Source organism: Hydra vulgaris, chromosome 08, assembly GCF_038396675.1.
Source record: "Hydra vulgaris chromosome 08, alternate assembly HydraT2T_AEP".
Classification (NCBI taxonomy): domain Eukaryota; kingdom Metazoa; phylum Cnidaria; class Hydrozoa; order Anthoathecata; family Hydridae; genus Hydra; species Hydra vulgaris.
In genome coordinates this window covers 65474235-65493461 of record NC_088927.1, presented here as the reverse complement: position 1 = coordinate 65493461, position 19227 = coordinate 65474235, and the positions used below count along the sequence as shown (strand labels likewise).

Genomic DNA, 19227 nt, shown 5'->3' with positions numbered 1-19227 from the left:
AGATATCAATATATACCTATACACAGTATTGGCCATTAATAACATTCCATCATGTTATTGTAGTATGGATATAAGTTTGAAATTACATTTTTTAAAAATTAAAAGAGGTTTTTTCTTCAAGTTTTTTTAATTCAAATAAATCAAATAATTACTATATAAATTTATTATAAAGTAATAATAAATTAAAAAAAATAAAAACTGAAATATTGAAATGAAAACAAGTGTTCATATGTATCAAAAAAAAAAATGTGGCCATAATAAACAAACCACATCAACAAAATTAACTAACTATAAGAACATAAAAAAATTATAATACACAAAAAATGAAAAAAAAACAAAATTAATATATTGTTGACAATCCTTTAGCTTTTAAACATTCATTGATCCGTTTTGGCATGGAATTCACTGAATTCTTAGTAATATCTTTTGGAACATTATTTAGTAATTTTGTTACTTCTTCTTCCACCTGGTCCAGATCTTTTATTTCTATTTTACCAAGATTGTGGTCTAACCAAGAATTCTCACAATTTCTTCACAAAACCACAAATTATCTATGCAATTGAGATCTCGACTATTGGCAGGCCAAGAGATGACTTTAATGTTGTTTTCTTCAAACCATTGCTTGCAAATCTTAGCAGTATGACATGGAGCGTTATCTTGTTGGAAGATAATTCCCGTGTCTTATCAGAAAATGTCAATAGAAGGCATCAAGTAATTATCCAATATGTCTAAATTCCTTTAAGAATCAAGCCTGCCATCAAATAGTTTGAAGCAACCGACACCTTCATAGTTCATGCAGGCCCAGATGCATATACTGCCACTACCTTGTTTTTTTTTTATACATAGAACAATCTGGGCGCATTCTTTCATGTGGCATTCTTCTCAGCATTACTCGGTTTTTTCTTGAATCAACCTCAATGTTCATTTCATCGCTGAAAAGAACGTTGTGTCACATGCTCTTAGACCAAATTTTATGAGCTAAGCACCAGTTTTTCCTTTCTTTCTGATGTTTTTTTGATAGACGGGGTTTTTTGCAAGCAGCTCGCCACATGTAATTATGTTTTTGTAGTACTCTTCTAATTGTTCGAGCACTAGCAACAACATCAGAAGCTTCCTGCCATTTTCGACTGAGATCAGTTGATGATAACTTTCTTTTTTTTTCTTCACTATGCGAATATCTGAACGTTCATTTCTTTCATTTGAAATGCTGGGTCTTCCAGGACGCGGAATATTTTCAATTGTATTGGATTCATGATATCGGTTGATTATTCTGCTAACAGTTGGATGTGTTGTGTTTAAATGTTTCGCAATTTTTCTCATTGAGATGTTTTCTTCATTCATAGCTATGATTTTACATTTTGTCATATTATCAATAGTTTTTCCAGTCATTTTGATTTTTTTATTGCTGAAATTTTGTAGTTGCTAATTAGATGCTAAATTTTATATTTCATTTACACAAACTTTTTAAATATTTATAACAATTTTAAAAAAACTCTCTAACAATAATTATTAATTTGCAAATAACTTGAAAGTTTTACTCAAAGACAAACGCAATTTTGAAGGAATTTTGAAATAATAGAGTGGATAGTTAATTTTGGCCATTATAGTTATTTTAGATTATGAGGTAAGTGTTAAAAAAAACTCAGATGATTAGCGCATCGATTAATACTTTTATAAATATCTATATTTATTTAAAAGAAAATATGATACTCATCAATTTACACTTTTTATATTTGAAATGAGTCAAACAATCATTGATTTATTATCAATCAAAGTCGAATAATATCAAAAAAATCATGGTGAATTGTTATTAATGGCCAATACTGTATATATTAATATATATATATATATATATATATATATATATATATATATATATATATATATATATATATATATATATATATATATATATATATATATATATATATATATATATATATATATATATATATATACTTATATATATACTTATATATATACTACTGTGATCAAAAAGTAAGGTGAATTTTTTTATAAAATGAAAAATCTTTATTTATTCTTCCAAATCTGTATCGTCCCCCTCAAAATAATCCCCCCCCCCGGCCCCAATGCACTTTTGCCAACGTTTTTTCCAGTCTTCGAAGCATACCGAAAAGTCCTCGGTAGGGATAGCCTTCAATGCGCGTGCCGATTCACGTTGGATCTCTTCAATGGACTCAAAACGATTTCCCCGGAGTGGTCTCTTGAGCTTTGGGAACAGCCAGAAGTCACACTGTGCTAAGTCGGGCGAATACGGTGGTTGTGGAGCAACATGGGTAGAGTTTTTGGCGAAAAACTCACGAAGAACCAGTGCTGTGTGCAAAGGCGCATTATCGTGGTGCAAAATCCAAGAGTTATTGGCCCATAATTCCGGTCTCTTTTTGCGAATAGCTTCACGCAAACGTTGCATAACGCTTAAATAATATTCCTTGTTGACAGTTTGGCCAGTTGGAAGGAATTCGTAGTGCACGACACCACAATAATCAAAGAAAACAGTCAACATGACCTTGATTTTTGAGCGACTTTGACGTGGTTGCTTCGGTCTCGGCTCGCCTTTTTCACGGTATTCACTCGATTGGTCGGTTGTTTCAGGGTCGTATGCGTAGACCCAAGTCTCATCGCCAGTAATAATTTGTTTGTAGACGTCTTGATAGTCAGAAAGCATTGCTTCACACGTTTTAACGCGACGCTCTTTTTCAAAGATTTTGAGAAATTTCGGCACCAAACGTGATTTGAGTCTTCTGAGGCTCAAATGATCCTTCAAAATTGCTTGCACCGACCCAAATGATATTCCAACCATGTCAACAAGGTCTCGAATGGTTAACCGACGATTTGCAAGCACCAATTCTTTGATTTTGTTGATGTGGCGATCATCAATCGAAGTCGATGGTCGTCCGGAGCGTTCCAAGTCATCAACACGTTCTCGGCCTTCTTTGAAGTCTTTGTAACAATTGTAAACATTTTTTTGAGACATAGTCTCTTCACCGAAGGCCTTTTGCAACATTCGATACGTTTCAGCAGCAGAAATATCATTCCGCAAACAAAATTTAATAGCACTTCTTTGCTCAACAAAATTAGACATCGTGAAAATCGCCGAATGCACTTTTGGTACTTCAGAAACAAGCGTAAACAAAAAAAAATAATTATGAGTTTGACATGTAATTTGGCGCAAATGTTAATGACATTCCTACCAACTTAAAAATAAAAAATATTGGACGATTCGAATAAGGCGGGAAGTTTAAATTAAAAATTCACCTTACTTTTTGATCACAGTAGTATATATATATATATATATATATATATATATATATATATATATATATATATATATATATATATATATATATATATATATATATATATATATATATATATATATATATATATATATATATATATATACTTATATATATAGGGTAGATTAGAATAACATAAGCACCTTGGTATTATGAGCGTACTTAAAGATATCTTAGATGGAGGCCATGAAGTTAAAGTCGCTTTGTATTTTTGGAATCAACTTTATGTGGTGATAACAGGAATAAGTACAATAGCATAAAGTTATATGCAGTAATTGGCGGCTATCATCTAATTAAGACACTGTTAAAATTTTTGCGTTGCTAAAATAATATCATCATGCATGAATAAATCTGTGGCGCGAAATTTTGGTACTAAAATAATAAAATTAATTTTTTCATTAAGAAAAATATGTTGGCTAAAAATCCAATCCCTTTTTGTTTAAAAAACAATGCATGGATACATTTCGTTTTGACTTTATTTAAAGATGCTATTTTTGTGTAATATGAGCATGCTTAAATTACCCAGCGTTTTTTTCATTGAAAATACCAAGTTTAAAGTCCTAAAATAACAGTGGTTTTAATTGCTTTTTGAATAAAAACAAAACATAGTAAAAAATTATCATATTTTACCAATACTAAATATTTTTCCGTAATTTAAATTCAAAACATTTAATAAAAGTTAATAAAATTGAAAAAAATAATGAACACGCTTTTTTTTTTTTTTTTGCTCAAAACATAGTGGCAATGTTTTCAACAAAACAATGTTTTTCAACAAAAAGTGGCTTAAAATTTAATCTTTTAATAATGAGTTTTGTTAATAATGAATCGTGATATTCCAAAAATTAGTTCTAATTTTCATGTTGATAATTTTTAACTTAAATAATGTTTTTTTTTTGAGCTAGCTTAAAGTGCTTATACTACCTAGTGGTCTGAGTAATACGAGCACTTTTGCTACTTTTTTAAAACCTCTGTGTTTTTAAGAAAGAAATTCGGGTACCCAAATATTCAAGTGGATTATGAGTAGGGATCCCTGAAAATTGTTTATTTGCAAAAATTTTGGATTCAGCATAACTATTTTTGCAAATATTCCAATTTGCGCTTAAGGTGCTCATATTATCCTAATCTACCTTATACATTAGTGTATACATATGAATAAAGAAAATATCTTTATATTATCATCTATAATATTGTATACTTAAGTGCTCAATAGATAAACTAGAGCTATATAGTATATATGTTACTGTAACCCGCAGTACCAGGATGTAGCTAAATGCTAATGTTCATTATATAATTACTATTGCAGCTCTGAGTTTCATATGCTACCACAATCATCAGGCAAGTCGTAAAAGTTTAATTTTGCTACAATTTGTTTAGTGGACGTTACGGTTTATATTTGTATGTTATATTTATATTTGTATTAGGGTTTACATTGTACTATTATTATTTATATTTGGATTGCAACAGGACGGAAATTGATTAGTAGTTAGATTAATAATATTACTAATTCGTTTTTAGTTAACAGCAGTGAAATAGTTATATGTTTAATGTTGTTTAAAAGATTCGTTTGTGTGATAATGTGCATTGTTTATATATTAAATAAGTATATAATTAAAAATTGATATAAAAATATATAATATTATGAAATATAATACAATAGCTGCGTACTCGGTGTAGTTAAGGCGATTTACAAATTATTCGAATTCTTTTATTTGGAATTAGCTTGGTTTTATCAGCGTATTATGCCCAAACAATAGCTTTAAATGGTATAATTTTTTTGCTTCAGGTTTTTTTAATATTTAAAGAAACTTTTTTTTTTTATAAAATTTTCAAAACCTTTTTGCTACCCGTAATAGTAAATCTAAAGAAAACTATTTTGGAGTCTTTAGATCAATTCTGCTCATAGGCGTTAACATGAGTTTAGTTAAAATCTTTTGAAAAAGTTCCTTATTTTACTATTAATCCTACTTCTAATCGGTTCTGACGTATATTAACTATATATAGTTGTAAAAACACAATATTTCTATCAACTTTCACAAAAAATACTAGAATTCCAACCAAGAATGAGTTTAAAATTAAGAAAAATTGCCAATAAACGATCAGAACAAATCATATTGTTAAACCATAATGGTCATTTTACCTAAAAAACGTATTAATTAAAATCTTATTATTTAGACAAGCGATTGTGATTTTTAAAGTGATTCATCAATTAAGAGGATCTGGGAAGAAAGGAGGGAGTTTGTGTGTATTTATAAGTAATTCTTACGATACAAGTTAAAAAAAGATTTGTACTCAACCACTAATTATTGTAAATTACTATGAGTGGAAATAATAAATAAAATCACAAAAAACATTACCATCCACGTTTTATACAGACCACCTTCATGCTCATCAAAGCAATTCGAAAATTATATTAAAAACATAATTAAAAATAAATTAAGCAAAAATCAAAGCATTTATTTTGTAGGTGATTTTAATCTTAACCTGAACATGAGCATGAGTCATTTAAATTCAAATATAAATAAGTTCTTTAACGTCATATATCAGAAAGGCTATATTCCACTAATTAATAAACCCACAAGAATAACTAGAGAAAGCGTAACAATTAATAATCACCAATGAATTCAAATCGGAAATCAAAACAGGAATATTTAAATGCAACATTTCAAATCACTTCCCTGTATTTCTTATCTCACAAAAATGTGATAACATCTATGCACAAAAAGTTAAAAAAAATACGCGAACTGTAAATGAAAAATCCATTAAATATTTTAATACTCTTTTATCAGATTTAAATTGGAATGACCTCCTTAATATTAAACACACAAATAAGGCATACGATAAGTTTATTGATAAATTACAACAACTTTACAATACGGCTTTTCCTGTAGTTACAAAATGTGTGAAAAAAAACCATTATTAAATCCATGAATAAAGCCTAAAATTATAAAGTCGTCAAAAAAAAGCGACGATTATATAATAAGTTTCTCAAAAAAAAAAAACTTTAAAGCATGAAACTTATTACAAAAATTATGAACGTATTTTTGAGATAGTTATTAAAAAGTCAAAGAAATATTACTATACCAAGCATTTCATAAAACAAAAAAATGATCCATAAAATAATTGGAACATAATTAAGGAAGTAATTGGCACAAAACAAATTGACGGAAATAGTCTTCCTATAAATCTAAACATTAAAAATAAAACTTTAATAACATTGCAAATAAATCTTTAATTGCTGAAACACTTAATCAATATTTTGTCAGTATCGGTTCCACTTTAGCGCCGAAAATAGAAACTAATGAAGTAAACTTTGAGTCATATTTTACTCCTAATAGGACCTCTAAGATGGATGATTATGAATTTACTGAAAAGGAACTCTTAGATGCAGTATATCTTTTAAAACTAAACAAAAGTGTGGGGTATGATATTAGTAGTAGCGTAATTAAAAAATAGATACAATGCTTAACAATCCCTCTTTTACATATTTTTAATCTATCTTTAAAACTAGGTATTTATCCGGAGAAACTAAAAATTGCGAGGGTCATACCTATTTTCATGAGACATTTTCAGGAGACTTTTCTTATCCTGAAAATTACAGACCAATTTTAATTCTTCCTTGCTTTTCGAAAATCTTAGAGCCAATTATGTATAACCACTTTTAAATTTTCTAAATATAAATAATATTCTATCTAATAAACAGTTTGGATTTCAGCCAGGGTATTCAAATGACAATGCCATTATTTATATTGTTCACGATATATTTAAAGCATTTGACGAAACTAAGTTTACCCTCGACGTTTTTATAGATCTTAGCAAAGCCTTTGATACAGTAGACCATAGCATTCTTATAAAAAAACTTGAAAGTTATGGAATTAAAAGCACATATTTAGAATGGCTCAAAAGTTATCTAAGCAATAGAAAACAATACATTGCACACGAAAATACATCAAAGGAAAAAATGATTACTTGACTATAACTTGCGGTGTTCCCCAAGGCTCAATTCTGGGTTCACTGTTATTCCTTATATATGTAAACAACTTCCATAAGTTTTCAAATATTTCAAGTCCAGTTTTATTTGCAGATGACATGATATTATTTTATTCTAATGGAGATGTCAACCTTTTATCTAAAATTGTAAACAAGGAATTTTTAAGTCTATTTCATAATAAAATAACTAATATTCAATACACATTTCAATAAAATTAACCACAAGTACCCTATAAGATTTTCAAATTACAATTATGAGCAACCTAAAATGCACTATTTGGTTACTAAATTTTCTATTGCCATCTGAGGTCCTAACTTATGGAACACTTTATTAAATAACCAGCTGAAAAATTGTTCTTCACTTTCTCTATTCAAACAAAAACTAAAACAAAAACTTCTTAACGATGTTAATGAATTAAATTCTTTTTAATTTTTTTTTTTTTTTTTTTTTTTTTTTCTTTTTTAACAACTATCTTATTAACTGGTCTTTAATTTAAACTTTCCTTAAATTCTCCTAATAACTTATTTTTAATTTTTAGGTGTAATTATTATTATTATTATTTTAATCCTTTTTTTACGATTCTCTTTTGATTATAGATTAGTTACTGATCTTAACATACTTGTAAAATTTGTAATTATTTTTTATATGTTACAAAGTAATTTTATAATTACATTTTAATGGTTGTACACGCTTGCTGATGAAAGTACGTCGGGGCGTAGTGATAAGGCAAATATTGTCTTCTTTTAGCCCCGGTCATGTAAATTTTATTTATATAAAATGGCATTGTATTCTTTTTTTAATGACAAAATAAATAAATAACAAAATAAAAAATAATAAGTTTTGAGAAGATTTAAAAAAAAAAAAAAGAATCTTTGATCTGAGTTTTTTCTCTAAAACATTTATATTTGAAGACACCGCAAAATTTATCATTTTAATTTAAATATATATATATATATATATATATATATATATATATATATATATATATATATATATATATATATATACATATACATATACATATACAGTGGCGTAGAAAGGATTTTTTGTTGGTTGAGATAACTAGACACGGAGCAAACTCCAAACATTTACAAAAAAATGCAATGATCAAAGCCTGAGAACAAAAACTTGAAAACTTTTGCCCCCCTTCCGCTCCAAACGTGAGAGCAACGAGTTGATAAAATATTTTATTTACTATTCTTAACTAGACCTATATTCATCGATAAATTTTAGGTTTCATAAAATAATCACTCAATGTTTAAAAATTATGTCCTTACAAAGTTTGATTCTTCTCAACTTGAAGGGTCACAAATCTTTATATAGCCGTAATTTTTGAATGTTAGGAGATTATACTATAAAACTTAAAATTTATTGATGAATATAAGTTTAGTTGAGAATAGTAGAAAAATTTTTAATCAAATTTTAATTAGATTACTATTCCATTTTTAGCTATAGATGGAATCAGCTTTCACGCCGTTGCTAAAAGTGAAACTTTGCGATCAGCATTTCGTGCCCACGGATACCAAATCCTTAAAGTCCTAAAACCGTTCGCGATCTTGTTATTAATTTGTTGCTTTCACATTTGGTTCAGGGGAGGAAGTGGGGAGAATTTTGGTTGTTTTTTTTTTCCACGCCCCGGGGTAAGTTAGCGCAAACTATAGAAATGATTATTAATGTATTATAAAGTTAAAAATTTATTGAAATTTTCTTACTATCTATCATGGCAACAGTTTTAAGCAAAAAATTTAGTATTACATTTAGCTGGTACCTAATATTAGTTCGTATAACAGCCAAAACAGTAGTCCACTTTTTATCTTTTAAAAAAAATACATAAATAATATTTTTTTTTTACTTGTATTCTTTATTAAAATTGTTAAAAATTGGAAAAAAAAATTAACTTTATAAAATATATATATTTTTTTCAATAGTAAATGCTATGAGCCAACTAACCCTGTGAAAATTTTGTTAACTTAACCCAAAAGCCTTTTTTTTTTAATAAAAAGGATTTAGAGGATTTATGGATCTATAAATCCTGAAAAACGGCAACTATTTAAAATTTTTTGACTCGAACTAGTAAACCAATTATGACTGAAATTTTTACAATATTTTTTTTTATACAACAGTTTTCTTTGTAAAGTAAAAAGGTAGCGATGTTCCAAAATAGTGGAGAACGGAGTGAGATGGGACATGGGGTGAGATGGCACTTGGCAATATCTCAGTGAAAAATTTAATAAAGCAAAAGTTTTTTATATATGTTATAAGTTTGCAAAAGCTTCTTCATATTATTGTGTTTTTTAAGTTTCAGAAGTATTTTTTTTTCGGATTATTTGCGAATATGTAAAAATCTAACAATTTTCCTGGATTTTGAAGACATCATTATTATTAAATATTTATGTGTTGTTTGCATATATTTTTATGTTTATGGTTTTTAATTATTCACTATTGTTTTATTTAACTACTGAAGAAATATGATTAGCATATGGCTACGAGAACTATATAAAATAAAAGTTTTCTCACACCTACTAGTGATGGGGGGACTTGGGACAGGAGAATTGGGGTGAAATGGGACACTGTTCAATTTTATCATTTTTTTAATTTACTGTACTTTAACTTTTATAATCAATATTTTTGTAAAAAAGCAAATGAACAGAAAATTATGTTTATGTTTATGATAAGATTTCAATGTTTACTTTATAGTAAAATGTTTTTTATCATAGAAAATAATAATAATTATATTGGATTTCTTTGTTACTTTGTCCTGAAGATATCTTTCACAGTAAGTCTTGTTTTAATGCCAATCATTTTCGTATTTTAATTTCAGTTTAAATAAAGTTCTTCACTACTAGCCTTATTCAATTTGTTCACATTATAAGTTTTATAGGGTTGTGATACTATTTTATTTTCATTAAAATAAATTTAAAATTTATGGCCTAATCTGGATTTTGGTTAATGCAATTAAAAAGAGCATAATTTTTGTTAATAATGGAGTGAGTAATATGAGTAATAATTTTTCAGATGCCAAGAAAGTATAAACAAGTGACAAGTCGGTTAAAGCCTGATGCTCATACAATAAAAGCTGCTGTGATGGCTGTCGAATCTGGCAGTTTATCACTACGAGCAGCTGCACAAGAGTATACAATTTCAAAATCAAGTTTACAGCGGAAAATAAAGGTTAATAAAGAAAATTCTTACAGTAACTTATACTTTGATGAACAACATAAATATATTTTTAATAAGACACAAGAAGATAAACTTTTAATATATCTTCGTCAAGCATCTAATATGCATTATGGGCTTGATGTTAGAGAAACAAAGCAACTTGCATATCAATATGCAATTAAAAATGACATTAAAATACCAGAAAACTGGAAAAAGAGTGAAACAGCTGGAACTGAATGGTTTTATTTATTCTTAAATCGTACAAAATTATCTATTCGTACACCAGCCTCAGTTGAACAACTAGTTTCAATCGCACAAATGTAGATACTTTCTTCAAAAACCTTGACATTGTGCAGAAGCGCTATAACTTTTCTGCTGATTGCATTTACAATATTGATGGAACAGGTCTGACAACTGTTCATAAGTCAGTGAAAATGATTGCTGGTAAAGGAGTAAAGCAAGTAGGACAGGTAACTTCTGCTGAAAGGGGAACCCTAGTTACAATGGTGGGTTGCATTAATGCCGTTGGAAATTTTATTCCACCGTTTTTGATATTTCCTCGTGTTTACTTTCGTAGTCATATGCTTAGAGGTGCACCAACAGGTACAAAAGGTGATGCTAATCCTAGTGGATGGATAAATACAGAAATTTTTTTGAAATGGTTTGATCATTTTGTGGAGTATGGACATCCTAGCAAGGATCATCCATTACTTTTAATAATGGACAACCACAAAACTCATATATTGATTGAACTGATGGATAAAGCAAAGGAAAGCAATGTTGTGCTCTTGATATTGCCACCCCATTGCAGCCACAAACTCCAACCACTTGACAGATCAGTATTTGGGTCATTAAAGAAATTTTACAATTCAGCATGTAGTTTATGTTTAAAGGCACACCCAAATACTCCTATGACGATATATGACATTTCTGAAAATTTAGGAATAGCTTATACGAGAGCCTTTACTTCCCAAAACATTTAAAATGGTTTTAAAGCAGCTGGCATTTTCCAGTACAATCCATATGTTTTCAGTGATGTCAACTTTTTATGTTCTTATGTATCTGATTGACCAATTCCAGCAAATGACATTTCCGACAAACAAACAATCCCCACATCACTGTGTATTGTATTTGAAGTTATTAATTAAAAGAAACAGCAAACCAGCACTTCTGCCTACCATTGGACAGCAGAAGATATACGGCCATTTCCAAAAGCGGGTGAAAAGGTGGCAAAGAGAAAAAGTGCAAAAAGAAAATTTTCTAAGTCTCTGGTATTGACTGACACACCAACAAGAAATGAACTAGTTGAAAGTTTATCAGAATGTAAAATAAAAAAAGAAGATAAAGATAAGAAAAAGAAAAAAGTTACCCCTTCAGACATCAACGTAATTTTGACTCAATTTAAACATCAAGCAAGCTGTTAAACAAAGTTACAAATGCATTTAGAATGGTATTTTATTTTTTCAAACATAAATAAATTTTGTGTATTGTTATGTTTTATAAGGAGTAGAATAAACAATAAAATAATGCTTAAAATTATTTGTTTCTATTTTTGTCCCATTTCACCCCAACCATTGTCCCATTTCACCCCAACCATTGTCCCATTTCACCCCAACCATTGTCCCATTTCACCCCAACATGGTGAAATGGGACAAATATTGTCACTTTAAAAAACCAAGCCCTTGAACTTAATTTGATGGTTAAATAATGGGTTTTGCAATAATTTAACATGACAATTCATTAGACTATAGTTTTAAACCGATTTGTATGGTTTTTGTGGAAAATTTAAAGCGCAGCACGCAAGCAAATTTTTTTGTCCCATCTCACCCCGTTCAATAATACACTTTAATATAAATCTTTATTAGTAAATAAGTGTTTTGGGATAAATCTTCATGAAGGTTATAAAGATACCATTGTAAAGTATGTTAAGAATTTGAAGATAAATTAAATTTAAAAAACTTTCAGGAAAAGAATTATTGATAATGAAGTTGAATTAAACATGAAAAAATTTCTTTTTTACATTACATTTTATGTATTAGGCATATTTATGTATTATATATTTATTTAGTTTTTAGTTTTTACTTTGATTCAGGAAACTGAAATTTATTTAAAGATTAAATTCAACCACAATCTTTTAATAGGATGGAAAGGTCTGAATACCACCTTGTTGTTTTCATAAACAAAATTATGATGCTACCAGCAGTGTTTGCTGGTCAATGATCCTAATCTGTTTATCACAAATTGCTTGAAACTCCGAAAAGAACAGTATTAGAATATTCAAGGAATGTAGTTTAAATGACATTATTTCACATAAAGGATCGTCCATAAATTACGCTACGCTAAATAGCACTAATAAACAAAACAAAAACAAGGTCAATCCTCGCAGAGCCTTAAGTTAAATAAAAATTCAAAACAGTCTTAACCTTAAGTTCAATGAAATTCGACGCGTAAAAGAGCCTTCGATCTACTTCTGTTTTTTAAATAAATTTAGCGTTGCGTAATTTATGGACGATCCCTAAATCATTAAGAAAAAATCTTAAATTTTGTGAAAAGTTGATTCATAAGTTTATAATTTTCTTATTGTAATATTAACATTATTCTTATTGTAATATTATTGTCATATTATACTATGTAGTATACACGATGTACATCGTGTATATTATGTTTTGTGTATTATAGTACAATATAATTTATATTATACTATAATATATTTACACTAATATTTTCTGTAGAAGTACAGAAAAAAGTTGTTATAGCTCTATCGCCATCAGAAATGTGCCATCCGTACAATAAATTTTGCGGATCATTTCTCTCACTCGTAACATTATTTAATTGAAATGAGAATTCTAAATATATAGGGGAAAGGCGCCTATGATGGCATAGCGCCTATGATGGCATACCAGTCATATTTCCATTAAAATTGGTTTTGGTAAAAAAATGATTAGACCTACATGACTATACTGACTTTACATTAGTTTTAGTGAAAAAACGTCCCTTGTGCACAAATATTGTTTTTATAATCAACAAAAATCGATTTTGGGATGTGCTGTTCTAGTTTTATTTCCTTCATATATTTAAGATTATGATTTTACTATTAACTGTGCAGAAATGAAATTTTCATGCATTTTATATTCAAGTTTTGTGCATTTAGTGGAATAGTTGCTTTAATTTTATCTTTTGAACAAAGCAGACACAGCTTTTTTTAATGAAAATGATGACTTTTACCCATGATGGCATACTGACGAGTTAGGGGTGTTGAAATATTGACGAGTTGGGAAAACCTTTTTTTTTTATAAGAAAAACTTATTTTTAAGTAAAGTTAAAAGAAAGCGATGCTCCAACATTTTTTTTTGGTCAAAAAAATACGTAAAACGCAATATATCCTATGCGCATGCGCAAAATTTTACAATGCTGGTGTGTAGCATGAAATGGTAAATTAGGATGGTTTCTAGTAATTTCTGACTTTTCTGAGGGAAGACTCTAAGGTTAAATGAAATCATTAAGTTACCCTCGATCCTAACTAGCCCGATCCTCCCCTATGCCATCATAGGAGCAGTGGTTGCCTATGATGGCATACTTGTGCTTTTTTTACAATGAGAATAACTTATAAAAAAAATAAAACTGATAAAAACTCCCAAGGTAATTATTGTTCTAGATGTAACAAGGAATGTATCCATATCAAAACTTTTATTATTGGTCTTCAGGATACTGAATAATGAAGCTTCAAAGTTAAGTATGCCATCATAGGCGCCTTTCCCCTACGCTAAATTTATTTAATGTTTTAAGTTTTGTATGTGTAAAAATAATTTATCCTTATCGGCCTTTAAAGATCTTTTTACTATGAAACTTTTTTAATAAATACATTTTAAGAAATATTAATTATTTAAATAAACCTTAATTTGATATATTTTGTATTGTCTTTCGGGCTCCTCACCTTCGGAATAAATTATCTTGCCGAATTTTGGTTTTACTCCACTCATGTCATTTCACCTTTTTTTTAAAAAAAACTCAAAACATTCTTTCATTAGATAATATATTGAGCTATTATATTAATGCTTTATAGATTTATATTAATAATAATACAATTTAAAAAATATATCTTTGTTTATTTCAACTTTTTATATACTTATTTACGTTTACATTATAAAATTACGTTTACATTACGTTTACATTATTACTTAATAAATTTATTTAAGCTTGTTCAAGAGGTTCTGACCACAAGATCTTTTACCATCTTCTTTTTTACCATCTTCTTTTAGTAATATAAAAAATATAAAATATTTATTTTTGTTATATTACTTGTCATTGTAAATTTATGAAAATCTATTTTTTATTTATATTGGTTATTTAAAATTGTATAAAGACAAACATATTTAAACATAAGAAAAAAAATACCTATATAGAACCGCTGAAAAAATTAAATAAATAAATTCGATCACTATATACATTCCAATCAAAACATCACAATATTACAAATTTAACATCCCATTAACACATCAGAATATCACAAAACATGCAAATAACACATCACAATAACAAATCGTAATATCACAAATTTAACATCAAAAATCATGAAAACTAGTTTTCTAATGTTGTTTTATAATATTATTATGAAGCAAAATCGATTAATTCAACTTACAAAATTTTTTTTTTAGTAATTGAAGAGTTGTTAAGGCTTTAAAATATTTCGGCTGTTGACTAAATCGATTAATGTATTTTTCAAAATCGAACAAAAATGAATAATATATTTTTGAAATCGACTATGTCGACTAAAAGTCAATTTAGTCGATTTTTTAAATAATTTTTTTAAATCATAGTCATTTAATAATGCCTGACAATTTTTTTTTTGACGCTATGAATTAAATAGAACTTTAAGAGAGTAAAAAAAACAAACGAGATAGTACCGAGATGGTACCGAGATGGTATGTAATACTGTTATATAACATATAGTGGTGTTATAAAAAGAGTGTGTATTTAGGTTATCTTAAATCAAATAAACAAACAAAACAAAAAAGAAACTACAATAGTAAAGTAAAGAAAAATACAACAACAAGATAAGCATATTATATGTCTTGGTTTAACAAAACACATTGGTTAGCTAAATCTGGATTAATTCTATTTTGCCGTTCTGTAATGATTTCTGCAGCAGTTGAAATTGAAGGAGTAATTCAAAAGAGCATCTTCGCTAATCTTTGACAAACCTCAAATTAGCATAAATTATTTTTATAAAAATCAAGAGGGACATAAATTTTCCAATACTTTTATATTCATATTTAAATAATTGATAATTTCGTTGCCATTTTTTTTTTTTTTTACCATACAAATTTAGTAACCATAATATAAATGCAAATAGCAGGGGCAAGAAAAAGACATAATTGGTTTTATCACCAAGCCCCTTAGTCTATACTGTATAAAACAACAAAAATTAAAAAACGTAACACTATATAATATAAATCGTTTTTATAAAGACTTTATAAAATAAAAATCATCGGCCCTAAAGTCCTATTTTAACTTTTTGTTTTTGTATTGGTTAAGAAAAATTCTAAAGTCCTATTTTAACTTTTTGTTTTTGTAATGGTTAAGAAAAATTTAACATCAACAACAACATTAATAAGAAGATATTTGCTCTCCTTTTTAAATCATACAATAATATTATAATAATAATAAATATAATAATTATAATAAAAATTAAAAAAGTCATAACTCTATTGATTGTAGTAAGTAAAAATAATATATATATATATATATATATATATATATATATATATATATATATATATATATATATTATATATATATAATAATAATAATAATAATAATAATATAAAATAATATAATAATAAGTAAATTAATTATAAGTATTTAATAATAATGGTTGGTGTCACTCATACAGAATTCTGATCAAAGGAGTGACATCAGTTTTTAGAAAAAAAAATAAACTAAGTAAACATTTAATAATTATACTTTGATGATAATAAAAAAAAGTAAACAAATAAGAAGTTAATGATAATAGTTGTAGTAATCATAATTAAAAAAATAAGAGTATATTTTAAATATTCATTGAAAATCTTGTCAATAAGTTAAAATAAAGTTGCTCTCAGAATTTTCTTAAACTGATTTTGTTTAAGATTAAAAAAAAAAGAAAAAAAGTTAGTACCAAGAAACTATATTACTAAAAAGCATGCAAGCAAATCGATAGTTTTTGCTTCAATTTGTTTTTAAACTCATTAAGCGTATCAATTGCTTTATGTTCATTAATTAATATTTTATTCCATAATTTTGGCCCTCTAGTAGAAATCGAAAATTCAGTCGCCGCAACGAGTTTGAAATTGATATTGAAAACGAATCTTTTGATGACACTGTTTCATCGCATAACAACATTATTCTTTTTTTTGATAGAGATCTTTGATTAGGTGACAACTCTTGGTTAAACAACTCAAGACTTGATGTGAGCTGCAATTAATAGTTCAATTGAACAAATAAAAAATGAGGTTTTTTGATGGAAGCAATTTTCTCTGTTTTGTTTGATACAATTTTAAAGTACATAATTGAAGATCTAAATATGCAGCTGTGTACAACTTTTCAATTTTGAGAAAATCTTTACATCTCCAATTAAAATTGTCTGTGAATTTGATTGCAAGATTCATAGTTGTTCGATTATTTGATTCACTTTTAAAGTTAGCAAAATAATCAGTAAATTTATAAACGGACTGTAAAATATTTGAACAAGTGGTAGGGTAAAGGAAGGTATGTTCGTGATAAATTAACTAGATGTGTAATTACAAAGTCAATTTCAGTAATTTTACTTTATTACTTTAATTGTTTGATGTACATAGAGTAAAGTTACTAGAATCTATGCAGTTTTGGGATTTTAAGTCCTTTGATAAGTTTTTATAAAAGCTCAAAAGTCATTGAGAAAAGTTAGGTAATTTTGTGATATGATATTTAATTTCGTGATAGTGGTTAGGTAATTTCGTGAATACACAATAATATATAAATTTTTCTTTATTAATTAAGTATAACATCTGGTATAATATAACAAAAAATATCAACACTTGTTTTGAATTCATAACTATTCAATCAGACTTTAAGTTCATAAAATATAAATATAGTCAGGCTTATAAGTTAACAAAATTATAATAATACTTTCATTATTTTATATTTATATATAAAAAAAATATACTTTTAACATAGGTAGCTTAGAAAATAAAATAACAGACCTACAAAAAACTCTTAATATAATAACTATAATATTAACCATACTTATATCTGATTAACTTATTTTTCTAAATCACATTCTTGTTGACAACATGTATCACACATAAATACTTCACCAATGTCCTCATATGTTTGACAACTCTCATGATAAGGTACTAAACAATAGGAACACTGCACCCATTTTTTTCCTTTTTTTTTTTTTACATCACTGTTGTAACTTTTTTTACAAACACCGCACTCCCAATCATCATCTTTTGAAGCATTTTTATTTTTTTTACTTTTTTTAGAACATACAGGAATAGAATCCTTTGAAGTTAATGGAATAGGTTGATCAGGAGGAGTCAGACAATTTGCACTTGAATCCCTTTTTGGCCTATTAGGGTTAGGTGTGGTTGGCTCTACAGATGGAATAGTTAACAATGTTTGTATAGCAGTATTACTGTGTGGTTGAATTTCTGTACTTTGAATCTCTCTGTTTGTCAATTGAGATGGAGCTATTGCTTCTGGAGGAATGGCATTTTTATTTAAAGGGCAAATGCCACTTTTTTTAAATGCATTTTCTATATTTTTTTTAGAAAAGCTTTTAATAAATGCTGGATTCAATATTGTATGAAAAGTTGTCCGATTTGGTTTTTCTCCAGGATTTTCCCTCATAAAGTCATTTAAGCTAGTGGCCCAGTTTGACTTAAGTGGCTTGTATATTCCTACATCTAGTGGTTGCAAAAATATTTGCAGATTCGTATAGAGAAAGATATTATTATCATTTAACTATATAGTTATATCGTGCTTAAAACAATTTTTAATGTCATTATATTTAATAAAAGAAACATGATTAAAAATGTAAATTCATTTGAGGTGAAAACGTTAAGAAAATGTGTAACTGCGATAAGGAATCATAAGTTATAGGAAGTTAATAAAAAAACAAAAGTTTTACCATTAAATCAAGCATCTTTTCTAGTTTAATATTTAATAAAAATAATTTACTTACCTTAAAACACAAGTCTGGAAATAAAAATGTTGGACAAGTACTCCAAACAAATGTGCTGAACGCACGTTAAATAATGCTAAAGAATGTACAAACTGATAGTAAACAATTGACGTATCACACGCACCCAACGACTATTTGTGAATCGACAGTAGTACCCCGGGGTACCATTTGACGCAATTTCGATGTTTTTGACTAATAGGTATGTTCGCTACAAATGCCGAGCGAAATATCACGAAATTACATATATCACGAACATACCTTCCTTTACCCTACATTGAGATCCACCAAAAATTTTTGTAAAACTATGTATTGGTTCTAATAAATCAATTAGCTCGCAATTGATTTTTAGTATTCAGCGTTTTAACAACAATCTTTATTATCCTTGTTTTCTGCATTAATTATAACGTCTTTGATTAATTCACTAAGTTTAAAAACTGGCTGCAGAATTACGAAGGTAGGATTCCACCGAGTAGGCACGTCATGTTTTAATTTTTAATTTAACTTCCAGATTTTTTATTTAACTTCTAGATTGTCAATTTTCATATTATTCAACTCAA

The 19227-nt window shown here is 27.6% G+C and overlaps 1 protein-coding gene and 1 long non-coding RNA gene across 2 annotated transcripts; one reads left to right on the top strand and one right to left on the bottom strand.

Annotated features, from left to right (window-relative positions):
* The first annotated feature begins 10898 nt into the window (after positions 1–10898).
* LOC136083537 (uncharacterized) lies at positions 10899–11447 on the top strand. The gene has a single exon (XM_065802940.1). The coding sequence runs from the start codon at positions 10899–10901 to the stop codon at positions 11445–11447; it is 549 nt and encodes a 182-aa protein (XP_065659012.1).
* A 6403-nt stretch (positions 11448–17850) lies between these two features.
* On the bottom strand, positions 17851–18937 carry LOC136084067 (uncharacterized). Its single transcript, XR_010640306.1, has 2 exons — positions 18671–18937; positions 17851–18562 (listed from the first exon to the last, which is right to left on the bottom strand). It is a non-coding gene; the product is annotated as an uncharacterized LOC136084067 (long non-coding RNA).
* Positions 18938–19227: the final 290 nt, after the last annotated feature.

Coding starts and splice junctions, on each gene's coding strand:
- LOC136083537 (XM_065802940.1), top strand. CDS start 10,899: ATGATTGCTGGTAAAGGAGTAAAGCAAGTAGGACAGGTAACTTCTGCT.